We start from the raw sequence: 21,692 nt of genomic DNA on the forward strand, positions 1-21,692 counted from the left end.
ATCATCATGCCTTGCATTTAATTTTGCTTTTATTTTTTCTAGTGCCTAGTACCCAGCCAAGCTCTTAATTGATCGAGTTGACCTTAGAAGTTTGCCTCGTAGAATTCCAACTCTTACAGCTGATGTGAGGCCAACTGGAATGCACGATGAGCTAATGTCATGCTGATGCCAACTGGAAGCCATGCCATTTAGGTGGTTACCATAACAATGCCACTTTTGAGTACCTTGTTTTTGCAAACATAAGCTTATCTAAGAGAGTGCGATTTCGACTTCTTTGGGCCTTTTGTTTTTACATGACATCCGCTGCATCATATCAGACTGGTTACGGAACTAGAACAGGTGGATCTTCACAGCTCTTGAGCTTGCTACTCCTTGTGGGGTTGTTGGATGACTTTGTAAGGCTTACAGAATGTGAACGCCAAGTTACGAGGGCTCGTGTTGATCATTCGCTCCCGCCTTCTTGTGCCGTCCATACGCGGCGTGGGTAGGGAACCATTTTCCTTGCACACTTTTATTGCCCACTCTGAGGAGCGTTCTTTTCCCTCTATCTCTTGTTGCAGGCAATGCTCATTCACGCTGACCCGTCTGCTGCTGCTGCGGCCGCTGGGAAGTGATGTATCGGCCATCAGCATCGCCGTCAAGATGCAGGTAGGTGAACCTCTTTTTCCTTCCTTGGTTGCTGTAGTCCAGGAGCTGTCGCCACCCCTTGTTGTCATTAGGGTGCCTTTCTTCTTTAATCGGAGGGCCAGATGTCTCCGAGATTAGTCCACAAGTAAACTAGTTTGCAGTGTTTATGGTGATGGATATAAAATTTGTGACTTTTGACACAAATGGATATACTTTGCACAGTTGAACATTTCTCACAGAAGTTACTTTTTCTTCTTCTTCGGTTTACACTCCTGCATGTCAGCTTCCACCTTCAAGTAGGAATTGGTTAGAGAATTCAGCATTGTACACTTCTTTATACCAGTGCTTAAACTACTACAATTGCAGAATAGTACAGAATAGAAAACTGTTTTCATCATGTAAAGCCTGTAGAAAAAGCAATATGAATTTCAAAAATGTTTTCTTTTCTTGAAAGACAAAGCTGCCATAACAAAAACCTTCATGCATTATCAATGAGTTGTTAAAAAAAAATGTGTATATTTTTTTAATGGCACCTCTTGTATCGCAAAACACTCCTGCTGCTCTTTGCAAAGTGATTGCTGACCTGCTGTTGAAACTGGCTCAGTCACCTTAGTGTGAAAAGACAATTGATCAGTTTATGCTCTCGTGTGTTTTAATAACTCACTGGATAGGCACCTAGCCAAATGTTTTGGGGGTGGGTCCCAAAGGTATTTTGTATCAAATGGGGGAGGACAGGGCCTTCTCCTTCCTATGGCCTTTTTGTACATAAATTCGCCTTGTAAAGCTATGGTAATGCCGCTATTCTATCCTAATGACTATAACTAGATTAAGTTTGCATTCCAACTTGCAACTTAAATTCACCTGGCACGTTTCTTTCGATTCACTGCTGGCTATTCCGACAAGGTTAGCTTGCTCGCTGGCTCATTTCATTGCCTGCGAAAGAGTAGGACTTTAGGGGTTAATTTTTTTTTTCTCCTCTTCCTCTTCAGAGTTCCAAGAGGACACTTCGCTCCAACGACATCCAGCTGCCAAGCAGCGGGCTGTTGGACACGGAGCTTGACCTCTCCTTCTCCCTACAGGTAGGTTGCACCTGTCCTAAATGCTAACGCAAGAGTTTGTTTTCGACACACATTACCTCAGTTTGAGAAAGCGAGCCTTTTCTATAAACTTTCAGTGACTTGGCACTCGCACATTGGACACTTGCTCATGTAACAGTTAGCTCGCAAGAAGACGGGGGTCTAGTATCATACGCAGCAAACCACACAGAGGAGAGCTAAGATTTATTGGAAAGACACTGTACAAGAGACAAATTTTATGGGATTGCTAATGCGCAGTAGCCTTGAGAGTTGATCAAATGCACTTGTTTACAACATGGTAGCTTTTTATTCTTTTGGAATTTGCCGAGTGTGTTTCTTAGTGGTGTGCTCTCTTTAGCGTTGGAGCATCTCACACATCTGTTGACCACACTTGTATTGCTTGCTGTATCCCCATTGTTTCTTGCGAGATAGCTTTTATATGTTGTTGGTCAGTTCCCTGTTGAAAATATTTAAGTATGCTTAAATGGGCTACATTTACGTGAAGGATGGGCTGAAGTTGTCTTTGTTTGGCGCTTTCAAGGATGGAAATAGGCGGAAAGAGTAGAACTGCAACGGACCACAGACCACAGAGCTGACGAGTGCCTGGTTGACAAGAGCGCAGTATGCAAGCTCCATGTAATTTCGAGCCATGCGGTATGTTCTCAATGTTAAGGGCACATCATCTGAAAAAAAAAAGTGAGAATAACAAAGAGGAGAGGTGAACAAATTGTCGTGACCGAGGAGACTTTCTTTACCCATTCTGTTAGTTGTACGGGTTCGTGAAGAAGCTCGAGGACCTCATCACGAATAGAATGCTAGCTTCTGTCAAAGTGAGGTATATACGCTTTGACAGCATAATAGGTATACTAGCTGGCAGCTGCCGAGAGCAGACTTTCCCTCGAAATCATTTGCGATGCACATGCTCGTACCCTTGCAGCTGAAATTATTAGTTTTTATGGTGTCAAACGTCATTTTAACGTGGAGGGACTTAATTAACTGACTTAGTAGTGAGCGACAGAGGGCCAAGCATGTTGAGTCGTTGCACATATGAGCTGTTGCATGAATCAATGACTGGATGTTGCACTTCAATTCTCGGAAATAAAAGCTGCATGCCAGTAATAGACCTGCTATCTTCATTTTGTTTTCACTTATATTACTGTACGTAGGCCTGACACAATTGTAGCTGCATGGTGGGTAACAAATGCAGGAAATATTTGAGCCATACGTGTAATATTTCATTTTGGCTTAGCAAATTCAGAAACTTCTCTTGAATGTCAGCTCTTTTGGCTCGGCTAGGAAGTATGCGTGCTCTGTTTTCTAAATCATGACACTGGCAGACTACTGGACGTAATCTTGATACAAAATTAATTTAGCCAACAGAAAATGAAACAGTATATTTGGCCACCGATCCTCTAATTCAAGATATTTTATATATCGTAGAATTCCAAACAAGTGCCCCCACCCGTGCAAGGGCCCTCCCCTAACTTCACTTTTAATTTCACATTTCCGTGCCGCTCCGGGAAAGCGCGCCCCCCCCCCCTTCCTTCCCCCCCAGCAGGCAACACTGGCCTGCCTCATCCAGTCTAAGAATCCAATCCAATCCAATCCTGCTTTTCAAGCTGTTCGCAGAAAGAATGTGCACCAAATGTCTCGCCACTTCAAGCTCAACCGGAAACAGATACGGAAATGGGGCAAGAATTTAGAGAAGTTGCTGCAGCAAAGCTACGGAAAAGGAAAACTTCGAAGAAAGTTGAGTAACGGCGTGGCGATGTTTAGTGAAAGCATGTATGATGCGCTCTTCGAGTTCTTCGAGCGTGAAAGAACAGCAGGGCGTGCCATTAGCAACCGGCTTCTGTCTGAAGAGGCTGTCAGAATAGCAAATGGCATGCAGTTGGGAAATTTTGTAGCTTCCAGCCACTACATATGCTGGGGGAAGCAGCAGTTCGGCGCGTCAATGCACCGTTCTACGAACGAGAGTTTGAATTTTGGCGCCTTTTCGAGATAGCGCCCCCCCCCTCCCCCCCTCCCCCGACTTTGCTAGTAATTTTGATTTGGGGGGGTGGGGTCGCTTGCTCGGGATTTTACGGTAATTTTTTACGATTGCCTGATAATTTGGAAAGTTTAAAAGCCCCTTCTACATGAGACAATCCGTCACAACTATTTATTTGAACAAAATGTCTCAGAGTTGCCGTCGTCCTTTTACAAAAGGTACTATGGAGCCAAATATCATGCGGCCTAAACAACTGTGTTGCCTGCTAAAGAATCTCAGGTGTCTCAACATAAAAAACAAAGAAGACTGTGAAGGGCTTTCAACCGAAATCAGCAGACGTGCCAGGAAAATGAAAGCTGCAAGAAAAGCTTTCATTGAAGTTGCCTGTGGCGCCATCTCTTTGATGTGATGCAGACTGCGTTAGAGGAGCGGCTGAGTAAGCCCACTGCCCCCTTCTAGGGCACTATAGCTATGCCACATGTTTAGCACGAGGGTGGATGACTCTTACAAAAGAAAAAAAAAAACTGCTGCTGCTTAATGTTTGCAGCTGCCATAGCCTACGCTGTGCCGCATGTTCAGTACGACGACAAGGATGGATGACTCTCGCAAAAACAAAACAAAAAAAAAGATCTGCTGCAGCCACGATAGCTTATGCTACAACACACATTCAGCACGGCGACACAAGACTCACATCGCATGTCATCCACTGCTCACAGAGGGTTCACAACACACACTGGAGAAAGTGTCTGATGTTCTGCCTGCCATGAGCCGAGCTGGCTTGACGGCGCATGTGTAATGCGTGCTACTGCGAACTAAAACCGGGAATTTAAGGACATAGCTTTCAGCGCAAAGGCATGCGGCCAAAGGAAAGAAGAAGGAAGACTATAGGGACGAACCTTTGCACTGAAAACTATGTCCTTAAATCTAGAATGCCAACTAGCCCAACAACTAACTCTACTGAAAACCGGGAAGGAGGGAGGAAGAGAGAAAGCTCAGCGGAAGAGTAGGCACACCCTTGCGCATCGCTTTATCGCATTTTTCCCCTCTCCCAAACACCACCGCTCTATTTGCTGCGTCTGCTCCGTACTGGCCGTTGCCAAACCTGGTTCCGTCCCGCACATGGCTTGCAAACATCATGTGCTGGCGTGTGGCAAACGATCACCGCAAATGCGCAGTCCTTCGTGGAAAGGGCGTGGTGCTGCTCTAGACTGGCTGTCGCCGTACCGATTCCCCATCGTTCCTTCTGCACGTGGCTTGAAAACGTCATGTGACAAATGGCTGCGGGTGATGCGATCGTCTATGAGGATGGCTCACATTGCAGTGCGTAGTTCGATATATCGAACGACCAGTAAAATTGGAGTTTGATATGCGAAGCAGCTTTCCTATACTTACATGGGATTGGACTCTTTCGACATACATATAGGCGCGTCTTGTGCGATAAAGAAATTGATAAAGTTGTGTCTTGGCGTTACTGAACATGAATAAGCAAAAAACATGAGATCTTTTCTTGTACACAAAAGTGATAGGTTGCATGCTGCCGTCTTCCAGCAACACAAATAAAGATTGCAAGGCTTCACCGCAATGCACCAGTTTTTTGTACAGGAGGGACCTGCATGGCAACCGGGTAGAGCTGTCATATCGCTGCTGAGTGAAGTGAACGCTTTAATTGGACCTTAAAGACTATAGATACCTAACTTTTGGTTTCATTTTTTATCATTTGTAATGGTGCCTAAGGTATTACTGTACACGGATCACAATGTCTTATTCACCTATGACTGCTGAATGATGTATAATAGAATTTTTTTGTCACCTGTTTCGGTTTCAACGGCCGAGCAATGGCTGTGACATCACAGTTAAGTCTAGGTGACCGAAGGATGAAGATACCGGAATATAATCATTGCTGTGTCATTTGAATTCACTACTCGTAAAGCCAGCCTACCTCAAGAACAAGAATGAGAGATCATATCGCTGTTTTTTCATGCCGCGCATAAAGACATGATTGTGACGTCCCAGCCATCTCTTGGCTGTTGAAACCGAAATTGGCGAGAAAAAAAAATACAATTATAAATTATTTAGCGGTCGTAGGCAAAAACTGCGTGCGGATTGATATACAGGAATGACTTAAGCATCATTAACAAGAAGAAAAATGCTACCAAAATTTGGTGTCTATAGTCTGTTAAAGGGACCAGGAAAAATGTCTGCAATAACCAAAGCTCAAATTATCGAATTGACCTGAAAAAACTGCCGAAAACTATTTGCATCACAGTAATTTTATCTGATGAACACTTGCGCGATGGCTGTGTGCATGTGAGATGGAACCTAAGAGAGTGCGATGCTTTTTTTTCCCGGTCTCGTCTTGTGCTTCACGTTGTGCACACTGTTAGGTGTGCCCTCTTCACAAAATGGCCTCGTATTTTGAGGATGCTTCGCTTCATAGTCGATGGGGCTGAGCATTGTGGTGGAGCACGCATCGCGGTGATTCTGCTTGAATTCGAAAGTTTTCTAATATCGTGTTTCCGAATTCGAATCTAATAACAAACACATTCGATTTGCATTAAAAGCTTCGAATATTCACACACTCCAGGTTACTTTACACCTTTCATAGTAGCTGAACACTTCATCCAAGTCACTTTTATTTCACTTGTGTTTTCTTTTGTACTTGTACAGTGCTTACTATATGCTGGCTGCAAACATTATATAATCTTATATCCACATGTCAACAGCACAAGAGGCGCCTGTACACATGGATTTCACCGGACGGTCTGTACAGGAATCAGATCGATTATATTATTTGCCGGCAGAGATGGAGAAGTGCTATACAAGCAGTAAAAACAAGGCCTGGGGCCGATTGTGGCACCGATCATCAGCTTCTTGTTGCCAAAATTAAGCTTCGATTGAGGAAAACGCAGAAAACTAGAAGGCCTTTCAGGTATGATCTGGATCAGATTCCATTAGAATATGCTGTGGAAGTGAGGAATCGATTTCAAGAATTAGATCTAGAAGACAAAGAGCCCGAAGAGATGTGGACTGATGTTCGTGATATAATACAAGAAGTTGCTACTAAGGTAGTTCCAAAGCAAAAGAAATGCAAAAAAGCAAACTGGTTATCTGAAGAGGCTTTGCAAATAGCTGAGGAAAGGAGAATGGCAAAAGGTATGGGGGAAAGAGAAAGATACAAGGTTCTCAATGCGGATTTTCAGAAAATAGCAAGGAGAGATAAGAATGCCTTCCTGAACATACAGTGTCAAGCAGTTGAGGACAACAGCCAATTAAGGAACACAAGAGCTCTGTATAAGACAATCAAAGATATCAAAGGAAGCTTCTGTGCTAAGCTGGGCGTGATAAAGGACAAACGAGGCAAGGACCTCACTGAAGCCTCAGAGATAAAGAAGAGGTGGCAGGAATACACAGAAGAACTGTACAAGAAGGACCCGGATGTGCAAGCCCAACATAGGACGGTTGTGATTACTGATCTCGAGCCGGGCATCCTGAAGAGTGAAGTTGAATGGGCCTTAGCCAGCCTTGCTAAGAACAAAGCTAGCGGAATTGATGGTATTCCAGCTGAGTTGCTTCAAAACCTCAACTACGACGCTGTTAACACACTGCATACATTATGTCAAAAGATTTGGACAACCCTGCAGTGGCCACAGGATTGGAGGAGGTCAGTTTACATCCCCATTCCAAAGAAAGGCAGTGCCAAAGATTGTTCCAACTACCGCACGATCGCGCTTATTTCGCATGCTAGCAAGGTGATGTTAAAAATCCTGCAAGGTAGGCTGCAGCAGTATGTGGATCGGGAGCTTCCGGACGTGCAAGCTGGGTTTCGCAAGGGCAGAGGAACTAGAGACCAAATTGCCAACCTTCGCTGGATCATGGAAAAAGCAAGAGAGTTCCAGAAACCTATTTACTTCTGCTTTATTGATTATGCGAAAGCGTTTGACTGCGTAGATCACAGCAGATTGTGGCAAGCTCTCCAAGAGATGGGAGTTCCAATTCACCTCATCTGTCTCCTCAGGAACCTTTATGAAGGGCAAGAGGCCACAGTCAGAACTGGTCATGGTCTTACTGATTGGTTTCCGATTGAGAAAGGGGTGAGGCAAGGCTGCATACTGTCGCCCTGCCTATTTAACCTATATGCAGAGTGCATCATGAGGAAGGCCGGTCTGGACGAGTCTTCAGCTGGAGTGAAGATTGCTGGAAAACGTATCAACAACCTTAGATATGCGGATGATACCACTTTAATGGCAGAAAGTGAAGTGGAACTCAAGAGACTTCTGATGCGCGTACAAGAAGAGAGTGAGAAGTTTGGGCTTAAACTGAACATTAAAAAGACGAAGATCATGGCGTCTTGCCCTATCAAGTCCTGGAGCATCAATGGACAAGAAGTGGAAGCTGTGACAGATTTTCTGTTCTTGGGCGCCAAGATTACCTCGGAAGGAGACTGCAGCCATGAAATTAGGAGACGCCTGCTTCTGGGAAAGAGAGCAATGGTTAGCCTTGACCGCCTAGTAAAGAGCAGAGACATTAGTCTGTCAACCAAGATCCGTATCACCCGTGCTATGGTCTTTCCAGTTGTGATGTATGGATGCGAGAGTTGGACTGTGAAAAAGGCTGACCGCCGAAGAATTGAAGCGTTTGAATTGTGGTGCTGGCGAAGACTCTTAAGAGTTCCTTGGACTGCCAGAAGATCAAATCAGTCGATATTGTCGACCATAAACCCTGACTGCTCATTGGAGGGTCAAATTCTAAAGTTAAAGCTCAGCTACTTTGGTCATCTGATGAGAAGAGAGGAGTCGCTGGAGAAAGATTTGATGTTGGGAAAGGTTGAGGGTCGCCGGCGAAGGGGTAGGCAGCGAACGCGATGGTTAGATGGCATTCTCGAGGCATTGCAGATGAAGCTATGTGATGTTAAGAAGATAGTGAGAGACCGGAAAGCGTGGCGTGACATGGTCCATAGGGTCACGAAGAGTCGGACACGACTGAACGCCTGAACTGAACTGAACTGAACTGATATCCACATGGTGAATCTGCCAGTTCATTTGGGCTGACTGCACTTATTTAGTGGCAGAGTCCTTCTTCCTGATGCCTTCTTTCTTCGTTACTAGTTTGCCGCTCTGGTTATGCAATGTGCTAGTCTCTTCCTTGTTTCCATTGAACCCGATGTCTGACATGCCTATGAGTGGTCGGTGTTGTGCACGGATTTCTACTGTATTTGAAAGTAGCCCGAAGTGGAACATTTAATCTCTTTCTTCATTGGAACTGCCACTCTTTGCTGCTTTCTAAAAGAATTCCAGATTTCGAAGAAAAGTTCTGTGATCTGGGACTTGCTGCTTTTTTACTAGCCCCCTTTTAGCATTTTGTAGATCAGTTTAGTACACTGGCATGATCAGATTGTTTTTTGTCTTTGCAATCCACCAAAACCCAGCAAAGTAGACCTTTAAGGGGGAACACTGCAATTAAACCTACCTTCATTATTTAGGCACTTATGGTAACCAAATCGGCGTACATATGGAACTTGGTACGCTGATTTTTATAACTGCACTTAAATTTAAACTAATAACTGCACTTAAATTTAAACTAATTATTTTAGTCGACTGGTGATTCCATATAAAACACCCCTGAAGTCATTCATAACACAAAAGAAATTAGAGAAGGTGTGCATTTTTTTTTCCTTTTCGCCAGCGTGTTGCTGTTGTCTCTTTCTGGCATCAGAGCGGTCAGGTTGTTTCTTTTAGGGGCTCAGTAGCTATGAAAATGAGTTGAACACCAGCAAACATATTTGCGTGAAATTGTTTCTAACAACTTAACTTTAATGAACTATTGCAAGTGTGCATAGAGCGATTGAGAGCTTTGCAATCCCACAATATTTCAGTTCTTATGCACTACAATAGAATCGTGTTCATTTGTTACAGAATTCCAAACTGATTAATGGCCCCGCCGGGGTGGCGCAGTGGTTACGGCGCTCGACTACTGTTCCCAAGGACGCGGGATCGAATCCCGGCCTCGGCGGCCGCTTTTCGATGGAGGCGAAAAGCAAGGCGCCCGTGTGCTGTGCGATGTCAGTGCACGTTAAAGAACCCCAGGTGGTCGAAATTTCCGGAGTCCTCCACTACGGCGTCTCTCATAGCCTGAGTTGCTTTGGGACGTTAAACCCCACAAACCAACCAACCAACCAACCAAACTGATTAATGACAGCAATCGTGGAAAAAGTGAAAGCTGAGAAAAATGAACCTTGAAACTTGTTCACATATTTTTGATATTTGCAGTCAGCAGAAGCTCAATACTGTGACTTCTCTTCGTTACGATGATGTTGAGATGATGGTGCTCTGTCAGGGAAAAACCTGCGGAGTTTATGATGCACCAGTTCCATCAGAATACTTTGCTCGCACTTTTTGTTGACCACATATAAAAAAAAAAATGCTGCTTTCTTATGTTGTGGTACAAAATTTCGCACAATGTGCAGTATCCACACCTGCTCAAGGGGGGTGGTGCCGGGGCCAACCAGCTGCTGGTGACACTGCAGCGGCGCAAGCGATACAAGAACCGGGCCATGCTTGGCTACAAGACCATCGCTTCGGGGGCCATCAACATGGCAGAGGTAAGGAAGAGTCTGTTTCTGTCATGGTGTTGAATTGCAGGGGAATGTTGATCTTCTGGAATATTCATTTGAAGTACGTAAAACCTCGTTAATTCGGATCTCACGGGAGTGAATAAAATGTCCAAATTATCCAAATGGCAAATTATCAAATGAGCAACAAAAATTGCATGTGATTTTTTTTTTTTTTTTTTTTGCATACCTTTACTTTGTAAAGAAGTCAGAAATGCTTGTTTGCTTCTTCGCGGAAAGCTGGGCATGAGGACCAGTTTGTGGACATGGGACAGCCCTTCCAGGGCGATAAGTTGTGAGGAGCATCATAACACAAGTCTTCTAAATCTGCTAGAGCATCCGCGACTTCTGTAGCAGTACTCTTCACCGGGTGCCTCATCTGCCACATTGAGGGCATCGCTTATTATCTCATCATCGCTTACATATTTACACTATTGTAAGTCTACCCCTTTTTTAAAATTCGGAAATCCGAAGTTGGGGTGTCGATTTACAATTGAAACCAAAGCATGGCACTGACCACAAGAGCAAGACAATAACCATATCAGGCTACGGCGAATTTGTTTGCTCTACTGCTTCAAGTGCAACATTCAGTTACTGTGTGTGCTTCTCGGAAAGACTTTTTCTTTAACATTTACTGCGCAGCACAAACTTCAGCTGCGGGAGTGTCGATAGTTTACGGAAGAGCCGCTGTTCGAATCGTGGCGCCGCTTCCTTTTTGCGCGTCAGTCGCGTCAGGTCACATGACATAGCGGCACTTCCAGGGATTGTCGATGGTTGATGGAAGAGCCAACACCAATCATTCGTTGAGTTCGGGCTTGTTGCACGTTCACACCTTTAGCTTTACGACCGACTACATGCTTCATCACAAGCTCTCCAGTCCGAAAAGCACTCGGCACTTGTTCCGTGCAGTGTTCAAGGAGGCAGCTATCATTTATGCCCAAGAAACAACTGTGCTGTGGTCCGCAAGTTTGAAGCTTCTAAACGGGTTGCAGGAGTGGCGGTGGTAGCGGGGGCAGCGAGACAAAATTTTTAACTTCGAGGCAAAGTGAAGAGGCTTCCAAGGGATACAGATGGTAAGCTATCTAGAGCTTGGAGGCCAAGCTTGCTGCGTATATTACCGAAAAACATGATTTGAAGTGGAGGCGAGTTGTACAGCCAGGCAATAAATTTTCGTTGTTGAGAGCATCCACCGCGGTATGTTTTTTTTATTTTCAGGACATGCGATTTAGGGGGTCGACTTACAATCGTGTAAACACGGTAACTGGCCAGTGACAACAACGGCGTCATCGATGGAAGTGTATTCTACGAGATTCACTACGGTGGGCGAATGACTCATCATCGTCTTACTCTGCTGCTGGCGCTCCAGGCTCCAATTAATCTTGTAACAGACTGCACAAATCCACAGTGCTTGGCGTGTGTGCCCACACAAGAGTCGGCATATGAATGGCACTCAGAAGCGTGATGACGCATGCCTGCTTCCAATCCATGCAAAGAAGCATACACTCCAGCACTTGCCTACGATACTTTTTTTACATATTGGATAACTCCTTGATTTATAGGGTGAAGCGCAGCGGTAGAAGAAACATGAGCCGGACCGTCAACACCATAGAGCTAATACAAAAAGTCGGCGCAGCAGCGGAGTTGCGGATGGATAGATGATGGCTGTAGCGATGCGCACCTCGAACCCTCTATTTGTGTGTGTATGCGTGTGTGTAGAGCAGCGTCGCCTTCCGTACGGTTTTGAAATAGTAGTTTCCGGTCCTTCGGGAATGATGGTCGTAGCAATTCGGGCTCTGAAAACTAATTTCCGCGGCAGCCTCGGCCTGCCTCCAGTCCGAATTAATCGGTATGCACGTAATTCAGTGCTAAATTAACGAGAGTTTGCTGCCATAGACCTATGTACATTTTTGAAGGGGGGAGTGAGCAGGCCGAATTATCCGAATTTCCAAAGGCCGAATTAACGACGTTTTACTATACCGTATTTAGTTACATATAACCCGCCCCTGCATATAACCCGGCTACTTAACTTTGAATTCCACAAAAAAAAGAAGTCCTCATGTATAACCCGCACATAATATCTGGAAAAAAAAAGAGCACTAGAAAGATGCAACTGCACACTCAGTGATCATTTTGTTCTCAGGACATTTATTCAAATGACTGCCACAATGTCACTTGTTATCCGATTCTCAATCGTCGCCGCTCACCCTGCTACCATCCGAGGCTTCATCACCACTCTCGAAGATGTAATCTTCCTCGCAACCATCCAAGCTGTTACTGATGGCACATTTTTTGAAGCTCTTTTGCACCAAGTCGGCAGCTATCGCTTTCCACGCATCCACGATCCACTTCCAGAGCAGTGAAATATCGGGCCTTCACACGTGTCCCGTCAGTGTGAGGGTGTAAAGGTCGTCGGCCATCCACTAGGCATATAGCCACTTCATGGGTTCCTTGAGTGGCTTGTTTAGGCATGCATCGAATAGCTGTAGCATGAACATCACGCCGCCAGGTATCACAACGAGGTCGGTGTCTGTCTCAGCAAGGCAGGCCTTCACAGTGCAGTGGCCTTGGAAGGAATTAAACACGAGCATCGACCGATGTGCTAGCAAGGCACCTGGCATTCATTCCCAGATTACTCGGATCCAGTCACCCACTAGGTCACTATTCATTCAGGAATTTTCTTCCACACGCACAATGATACCTGGGGGCAATGGTGTGCTAGGTAGCGTCTTGCGCTTGAATATTACATTACGGGTGAAGTTTTGTCCCGTCAGCCAAAGCACATAACATCACTGTGCAGTGTGGCTTGGCCTGTCCGCCGATCAGCACACTGACTGATTTGGAACCCTTTTCTCCTATAGTCATTTCCGGCATCTCTGAGTACACTGGGGTGTAATCTGAATTTTCACCTGAGACAGCGAATAGCGGTGCGCTTTCTGAAGTCCGATGACATATTGTTGAAAACCCAACAATTTTTCCTCGTAAGCATCAGGAAGCCACTATTGTTGTTTGCAGTCAAACTGAAAATTCATCTCATAAAGCGCTGAAGCCATCCATGGCTTGCACGAAACTCGCGTGGAATGTTCATTTTCCATGCCAGCTGCAGGGCTTCCATATGAGCCATAAACAGCATGGCCACGACTCCTCTGCTCCTCAATGAACAGGGCAAGCTGCGTCTCGAGGTGGGGGTACAAACCAGTCTTTGGACTACGAAATGCTCGCCTGTCGTGGTTCATTGTTTTAAGACTTTTTGTTTAGTCTTTTTTCTCCAGTTTCGAACACACGACTTGTCGACATTATGTTGTTTTGCTGCAGCTCTGTTGCTGATTTCTTCGGCAGTGGCTATAATCTTCAGCTTCTCTTTCGCTCTGAAAGACTGCTGCCGAGTCGCACTCATGGTGTCAAAACAAAGCAGGCCAACATTGCAAACTGGGTGTTGAAACAGCACCTGACAAAAGGCCCAACAACCGTTGGCTGAACAAAGCGTGACCAATGGCGTGGGGAATCAACAGACTATGCTATGGATGTGGATTTGGCTATGCCCTTTGTTGGCTCCTTATCGGCTTGACAGGTGTCGATGATGATGGGGATGGCGGACAACACCTACACGGGGAGCCCACGCAATGCACCCCCCCCCCCCCCCCCCTCCTTTTGGAAAAAACTCAGAGGTAACCCGTAACTCCACTTGTAAACGCTTTTCAAATTTTGCTGCAGGTTATATGCGAATAAATATAGTCAATTCATAGCAAAAACTTCATGGAGATTGCCAATGTGTGTAAAAACTTAACTATTTTGCTTGTAGCCAGGGGTATTTGAATGCAGCCCGGTTCTTGGAATGCAGATCACAGATTGCCAAATACATCACAAGCGATGGGCCCTGGACACTGGGTAATTAAATTTCATAGCAAAAGTTGCATTCTGGGAACTTGTGATGAATTTTATCATTAAGGCAATATTCATCAAACAAAAACGCTATGAACTTTGAGTCCGTGTTGAAAGTGGGCACAGTACATTATGATGTAATAGCAGACAAGCCTAAGGCGTGCAAACAATTTTACAGCAGCGTGCAAAATTTTGGCTAGTAAATGAACTCATTATCATTGGGGGTAAGGGCATTAACAAAACCGATGTTGGCACTCGAAAGACTGGTGTGGTTTTCGACCAAGGTATCGAGGTGTCCTTGAGCGCATTTACAGCATCATAAATCATGCTCGTGCATTAATGAAACCTTTGGCCTCTAACAACCTACCGTATAAACCGGAATATAGGTAGAGATGTTTTCTCAAAAAAAAAGCAAGCTAGTTACCCCTTCTCTTATATAGTGGTCTTTAGCAGAATTTGAGGCACAGTCTGGCAACAAGTGGCATGCTTGCTTGTGAACTGACAGCCAAAACCGTATTGACATCCTGCAGTTGCTGACGTTTTTTTTTTTTTTTGTCCCAAGTGCATTTATCTTCGCGTGCGCTCTTTTTCAACCTATGAGAGTACAAAATGCCTCTTTAGCAATGAATAACTGCATGTGGAGGCAGTTTACAGTGGCTTTCCAGAAAAAGTGATGTTCGCCGAAGCAACAACACAGAGATTTGAGCTAGTTGGTTCATCTTCGATATTTTACCGGCGCTGCAACAGGGGACGAGGAACAAGAAGAGACGACAAGACAAGCACTCGGTGTCTTGTCGTCTCTTCTTGTTGCTCGTCCCCTGTCGCAGCGCCGGTAAAATATCGCCGAAGCAAACACCAACATGGCCACTCTCACAGTGACAGTTCGGCTGTTCAATGTGCGGTGCTGCGGACAAGACCAGCTGTTGTCATTATTAATATAAACAGCGCGAACACGAAGACAAAGGACAAGATAAAAGAAGGCCACAGTACAAGCGCTGACTCACAACTATGCCTAAGCCCTTTACTCCAAGGCCAAGAAAAAACAAACATGAAGAAAACGAAACAGTCACGTGAAACAACCCCCGGGTTCACCTGCTGCACAAAAAATCACTTAAAAAAGACACCTCTTTGCTTGAAAGAGCAAGAGAAGTCTTGCTGACACACTTATTGTTCGTTGAAATAAAATATGATTCCACTATCTCTCTCGTCATCTTCTCTTTGTGGCGATACAAAATCTTAACCCTGGCTCCACAAGAGAGTGGAAGCCTGTCTTGCATCCATCTGTCTTACACAACACCTGTCTTGCATCCAACATATGGATTTCTATGTTTCACCCCACATTCTTGCTTCTTCGCTTCTCTTTCCCTTTGAATAGCCGGGCAGATCCTCTTCATCTTGAGCGGGGCGGTCAATGCGACGTCAACACTATACCTCTTGCCTACATTTTTGAGCCAGTTATATAGGACAAACAGGACGATGTAATTATAAGAGACTACAGGAAACCGGAACAACTTGGAAAATGGAAAGGACAAAACGTTTCTGGTATCACATTGCCATTCATGTGAAATAATGAAGAAGGAGAAGAAGTTTGACAAGGTTAGGATTTTGTATCGCCACAAAGAGAAGCTGACGAGAGAGATAGTGGGATCATATTTTATTTCAACGGACAATAAGTGTGTCAGCAAGACTTCTCTTGCTCTTTCAAGCAAAGAGGTGTCCTTTTTTAAGTGATTTTTTGTGCAGCAGGTGAACCCAGGGGTTGTTTCAGGTGACTGTTTCGTTTTCTTCATGTTTGTTTTTTCTGGGCCTTGGAGTAAAGGGCTTAGGCATAGTTGTGAGTCAGCGCTTGTACTGCAGCTTTCTTTTATCTTGTCCTTTGTCTTCGTGTTCGCGCTGTTTATATTAATAATGAATAAGTACCAACTCGCCCAACAAAGTATCTTGGTCAGCTGTTGTCATGTAGCATTTCAAGAAAGGCTGCGTAAGCAACACGCTTCATGTAACTAGATGACGCACTCTGGGAGGGGGTGAGCAGCAAAGAGTAGTCGCTGCTGAGGTCGTTTAGATCATTTGAATTTTGAAGTGAGATCGTGGCTCCAGTGATGCGGGGACACATCCAATGTAAATAGATGCGCTTCTCCATTTTTTATTTAAAAAAAAAAAATATTTTTAACTTCAAGGTGAGGGGTTCGACCTATATTCCCATTCGACCAATAATGTGGTTTACAGTTAAACCTGGTTATAACAAAATCCACCTTTTTCACAAAATGTGGCACTCTCTAGAAGTGGTTGAAAATTCGTCTGCTACTGGTCGAAAACGTCCTTGACGTCCTTGATAGAAGCCGCCAGCGAAACGGCGATGTGTTTTCTTTACAGCTACTGCTGTCTGTCGCATACGTTTGTCACGATTATAAACTGCACATGGCCTCCGAGATCAGCTCTGGCTGCGTTGATCTCGGAGGCCAAGAATTGTGCATGCGCAGCTTGGGTTGGTTGTTTGTTTTCAACCGAAGGAGAGGCGGGCATGCGCAGAGCAACCTTGTGGGAAAGGCAGATTGTAAAATGTCCACGATTTTTCATTACATCCAGGTTTTCGTTACATGCAGTTCTCACGTAAAGACCTGAAATGATGAGGTAGTACGAAAACCAGACTAAGAGTTGATGTAAGGGTAACCACCTTGAAAATGCTTACTGTAAATCGAAATTATTCGAGTCATGGAAGTGGTGAAATGTTTCGCGATCGCGCTGATAGTGTGGCGTGACTGCGGCGGCAGCCTCCACCTCCTCTGCGGCTCGTACGACGCGTCTACGAGGGAGCGGGGAAAGGAGGTGGAGGAGGAATCAGTCTGGGGGAGGGTGCACGCACGATCGCCCACTACTGTTGCCTAAGGAAACTGGCTCTGCCTCGTGTCGCCAGCGCGCTCCGCTCTTCCCAGTTGTGGGAGCCTACGAGCAATCGCACTGTAGCGATGGACGCTCGCCCCGCGTCTTTTTTTTAATTTTTTGCCACTTTTAAACATGAACTATTGTAGTACCATGGTCCGACAGCAAAAGCTATGGAGACTGCTGCGTCTGCCACGGAGATGCGGCGTCGGCTCTGAAACGCGAAGCGCTGTATCAACTGCGGTTGCTCATTGCTATGGTATGCTTTCCTTTCACTTCAGTTCGCATTTTATCGTCCTGAAGCTTGCGGGGCTGTACCAAGTTTCCAATGACTCGGCACCAGCTAAGAGGTAGTCGGCGCCGCGCATTCGTTACATCCAGGGGAACCGCCGCGACATATTGGTTACACGGAGTTTTGAAATACTCACACTTCAATGGGGAGAACGTTGGGGATTTGAAAAATTTCATGATATCGAGGAATTCGCTACATGGGGTTCGTTACATAGAGGCATGCTTCACATATCTTTCCCCATGAAGTGAACAGAAGCAGGTAAGACAAAGTTCTGCTAGTTAGAAACAAATTAACACAGTTGAGCCAACTTATAATGAACCTGCCAGTCAGTCGTTCATAGTTAGTGGACATACCCGCTAGGCAAGAAGACAGTTTTGGGCAAAAATGAAATTTAGTTTTTTGAAAAGTGGATTGTGCATGTTTGTTCCTTCAAAGTAGGCCTTACCAAGCTGCCTTGTAAGCTCTCTTGCTTGGGCTCATGCTCCTGGTCAAGACCTTTCTTGCAGACGAGCCACTTTTGGGACGCAACGAGCATTTCAGGCATTTACGGCCTCTGGGGGAAGGTTTAGAACCTCACCCTCAAACCTCGACTAAGCTATAGCTATCCAGCAATGAAGCTACTACAGGGCATGCCCACGCATAACACTCAGTGCGAGTCACCCTTGTGTTAACTTTGCTTTAGCCTGCCAGTTCTAGCACCTTGATGCAGCATTTGCGCAGAAGTGCAGCTTCTTAGATCTGAACACTAGGTGGAAACTAGCAGTTCACTTTACCTAGAAACGATCCAAGGTTCCAGCCTTCATTGATTGGTGCTTGCTTTCTGGTAGACACCGGTGTAACGCGGACTGTCTGTAGGCTGCAGCGCGGTTGGCAAAGATCCAATTGTGCACATTACGTAGTCGCCACTTTATGAGGTCAGCCATTGGGGCATACCTCGTGGTCAGTATTCAAACTTCTCGGATTTCTATCAATTATAGTTGTTCTGCAATGTGCAGTAATTTCGTTTTTAACGGTGGTGCCTCTATTTTGCCCTTACCACACTTGTTCCATTCCGTAGATGCTTAACTAAGTTGCCCTTCTAGCCTGTTTGGGCACATTTTACCGGCGGTCAACTACCAATTCAGTCTACATATGTAATCTTATGTTCATTTTTTTTTTTCAAGGAGAAGGGAGGGGGCAGCACTGATTTCAGTGGACGATGTTTGATCCCCATTCTGGGTGGAAGCGTGTTTGTCAACTTCAGGGATGAGTCTACAGGGTCGTCTCGTTCATTATGACTTAGTGATATGGCTGCAGTACTAGTTCATTTTACGTGGGACATTGTGTCATAGTCTTAGCATACCTCGATCATATGACTTTCAGGCAACTGCACGATATTGTTAATTTTTCCTGGCACTCTTATTACAAGCCCAGAATGCTAGTTTCTGTTGTGTAGGCAGCGTGGTGTCGGCAGGGGGAATGGTGAACAATGGAGACGAAGCAGCCGTGTCGTCCAACGGATGACTTTGATGAGTGGTGGCCGTGTGTGACGTGAATTTTGGCGAACGGAAGTGTTGGATGGTTGCAGGTGCTCCAGCGTCCGCTGGACCGTGAGCTAGAACTGCAGGCGGCAGAAGATGCAAGCGGAGGCGGTGGTCCACTGACTACGGTGGGGCGTGTCCAGCTCGACTCTCTAAGCAGCCAGCCCGTGGAGCAGGAGCTCAAGGCCACTGGACAGCATGGTAAGGGCGCAGGGGGAGGAGGAAGTTTGGAAGGGAGTTAGGAGCATGTGACTCTGGCCAGAGTGGCAAGTGAATTGTAACAGAAGGGCTCTTGAAAAAAAAAACCCCTTGAATTTTATATTAAGTTTACTACATTGGGAGACAGAAAAAAAAACAATGTTGGCTGCCATATGGTTGTGCGCTGAAAGCAGTGAGAGAATGGTGAAAATTGAGTTTATTTGATATGTTGATATCTCCACTATATTATTCTCACGTGGTGATGAAAAAAAATTTCTTTCAAATATAGTTTCATGCAAAACAAGCAAGAACCACTTGCACATGCAAGCACGGGAAATGCACACATGCAGGTCTGCATACGACTAATAGGGTTTATGGAATTTACCGTAAAAACCCGCATATAATACGAGGTGTAATTTCATAATAGCAAAAACGGGGAAAAAAGGTATCCACCCACATATAATGCGAGCTAGGAAAGATCAGCAGAAGTATTAATTTGCACTACATGTCGCAGTTGCTCCGTGAATCGTACGCGCTCGGCATACGATTCATGCAATCCTTCACCAGGCGTCGATAGTGTTGCGAAGCTTTGGGTGCCACTGCTATATTGCTCCCCTTCTCGCGCCGACATGTTTGATCGGAGAATTTCACGCACTGTGATGAGAAGAGCACCTCACGTCCGCCCCGCCAATCGGTCCCCAGACTGTTCTAAAACGAACGAGCAGGGCGCTTCCAGCTCAGATGTGGGATGGCAGTGCACGAGCAGTCGGCCATCATGCGCCGCGCCTGTTCGCATCCTAGCATAGCGTGGTGTGTGTGCCCCGGCAGTGTTCTCAGATTCAGAGTTTTTTGCGATCGTCATTGTCCGGTGCGTGTTTCGTCTGCTGAGAGTCCCTTGCTAGAGACAGCTTGCGGTAAAAAAATCTTTTTTTACAAACGGGCTCTGCATCCCGCATTTCTCGAAAGTGCAACTGACGTGCTCCTTGGGAATTGATCAAATATTTATGGGAATCCCCAAAGGTGGAGTAAATTGTATGGCTGCGCTTGGATGGAGGCCAATGAGTAATTACTCCCTTATTTCTCCTTGGGAATGTTGGTCTAGCGTCGGCGATTCAGCTATCAGGCATGGCAGCATGGCTGGAGTGGCCTGTGAGAGACCCACGAGATGTGAGGGATCGTGCGAGGTGTGTTTGGCATGCTTCTGGTCACATGCTCTCCGCAGGCACCGTCGGCATGAGGATCGCGGGGTCAGCATGGTGAAACTGAAATCATCAGAACAGCCAGCCAATGCCATCGCTAGATAGCGCCAGTCGCGCCTCCTCTCGCTGGAAGCCTGATGTTGATAGCGCCGATTAATAACAAGGTTTGAACGACGAATTTAGGCTGCAATATTTTTCCAGATCGGCATATAATACGAGGTGAAAATCTGAAGTAATAAAATTGGGGAAAATGTTATATGCGGGTTTTTGCGGTATCTACGGTTCACCACCACAGGTGAAGATTGGCGGTGCATGCAGTTCGACTGGCAGTCATGATGGCAATGTGTGTCCCACGTGTTCATCCTAATGGGCTAAGTCAGCAAGGGCTACTATCGCTCACTGCTGCCTGGGCACATCTAGTAATTATGGCATTATACTTGGTGTTCAAGGGTTCGGTCATGGCCGAAATGCTTGTATCGTCCATACTGGCGTGGGAGAATGTCGGGAACATCCAGGAAGTCAGCATTTTGTACTCATTGCCCTCGGGCTAAGGAATTTCATGAATTTGTATCGACCATACCTTTTCCATCAAAGTCCTACTGTATTGTTCTTGACATGGATTTTTTTTTTGTGCTGTTTTTTTTTTGTCACGTGTATCTCTTACTTGTCCGTCCGTATTCGAGCTTTCTAGGAAAGTTGATGCAGATAGCTGGTGACAGTTTAAACTCTGATATTTTAAGCTTTTATTTTATTTGAGTGGGCTCCAATATATCTTGTTCGGCCCATTGTGCTTTCCCTGCATTCTGCAAGTGCGGACGCTAAATGGTGGTTTCGGGCAAATCATTCTATTTTCTTCATTGTGCAGAAATCAGCAGTTTAAGAGCACAACCCCAAAAGTTACTGCTGCTTTCATTTATGGTGGTGCACTCAATGATCACAGTTGGTGCAACTCTCAATTAGAATCGGAGGGCTGGATCAGGGTTTGCAAAAGATATGTCAGCTGTAGTTCTTAGCCTTGGCTGATCGCTCCCGCTGGCAACATTTTAACTCCACCATTATTGCTATGGGATGTGAGGCAACTGAATCACTATGGCCATCTTATCGTCTGGTGGGAAAAGCGTCCATTTTTAAAACATGGAATGTGTGGAGAAACACCATGCGGTAAGCCGTAGGCCTGGGAAATTATTGGCGGGGGTTCAGCAACGCCGTTGTTCAAGGTAGTTACTATTTCCCTCATAACACTAAGCCCGTTTTCCTTAACAAGCACTTCAACTGCAGTCACGTTTATTGGATCATTGCTAGGTAGTGTGCCTGGTCTGGTTGTGGGCCATCCTCCGCAGAAGTTGCAACACTTTTTTGGCTTTCTAGCTACCTCGTGCATTTGCTACGGGGACACTCATGGGAAACACAATGCCCCACTT

General features: G+C 45.4%; 1 protein-coding gene across 2 annotated transcripts in view; it reads left to right on the top strand.

Annotated features, from left to right (window-relative positions):
* Positions 1–21,692, top strand: part of KrT95D (phosphofurin acidic cluster sorting protein KrT95D) — a 105,078-nt gene that overhangs the window by 15,645 nt on the left and 67,741 nt on the right. For both annotated transcript variants that reach the window (XM_084583389.1, XM_084583390.1), the window contains exons 2-5: positions 561–648; positions 1,617–1,706; positions 10,157–10,291; positions 18,922–19,075. In XM_084583389.1, coding sequence (XP_084439515.1) covers positions 561–648; positions 1,617–1,706; positions 10,157–10,291; positions 18,922–19,075 — 467 coding nt within the window. The remainder of the gene's footprint in view (positions 1–560; positions 649–1,616; positions 1,707–10,156; positions 10,292–18,921; positions 19,076–21,692) is intronic.

This window comes from Amblyomma maculatum, chromosome 11 (genome assembly GCF_055883805.1).
Source record: "Amblyomma maculatum isolate TAMU_Amacu chromosome 11, ASM5588380v1, whole genome shotgun sequence".
Classification (NCBI taxonomy): Eukaryota; Metazoa; Arthropoda; class Arachnida; order Ixodida; family Ixodidae; genus Amblyomma; species Amblyomma maculatum.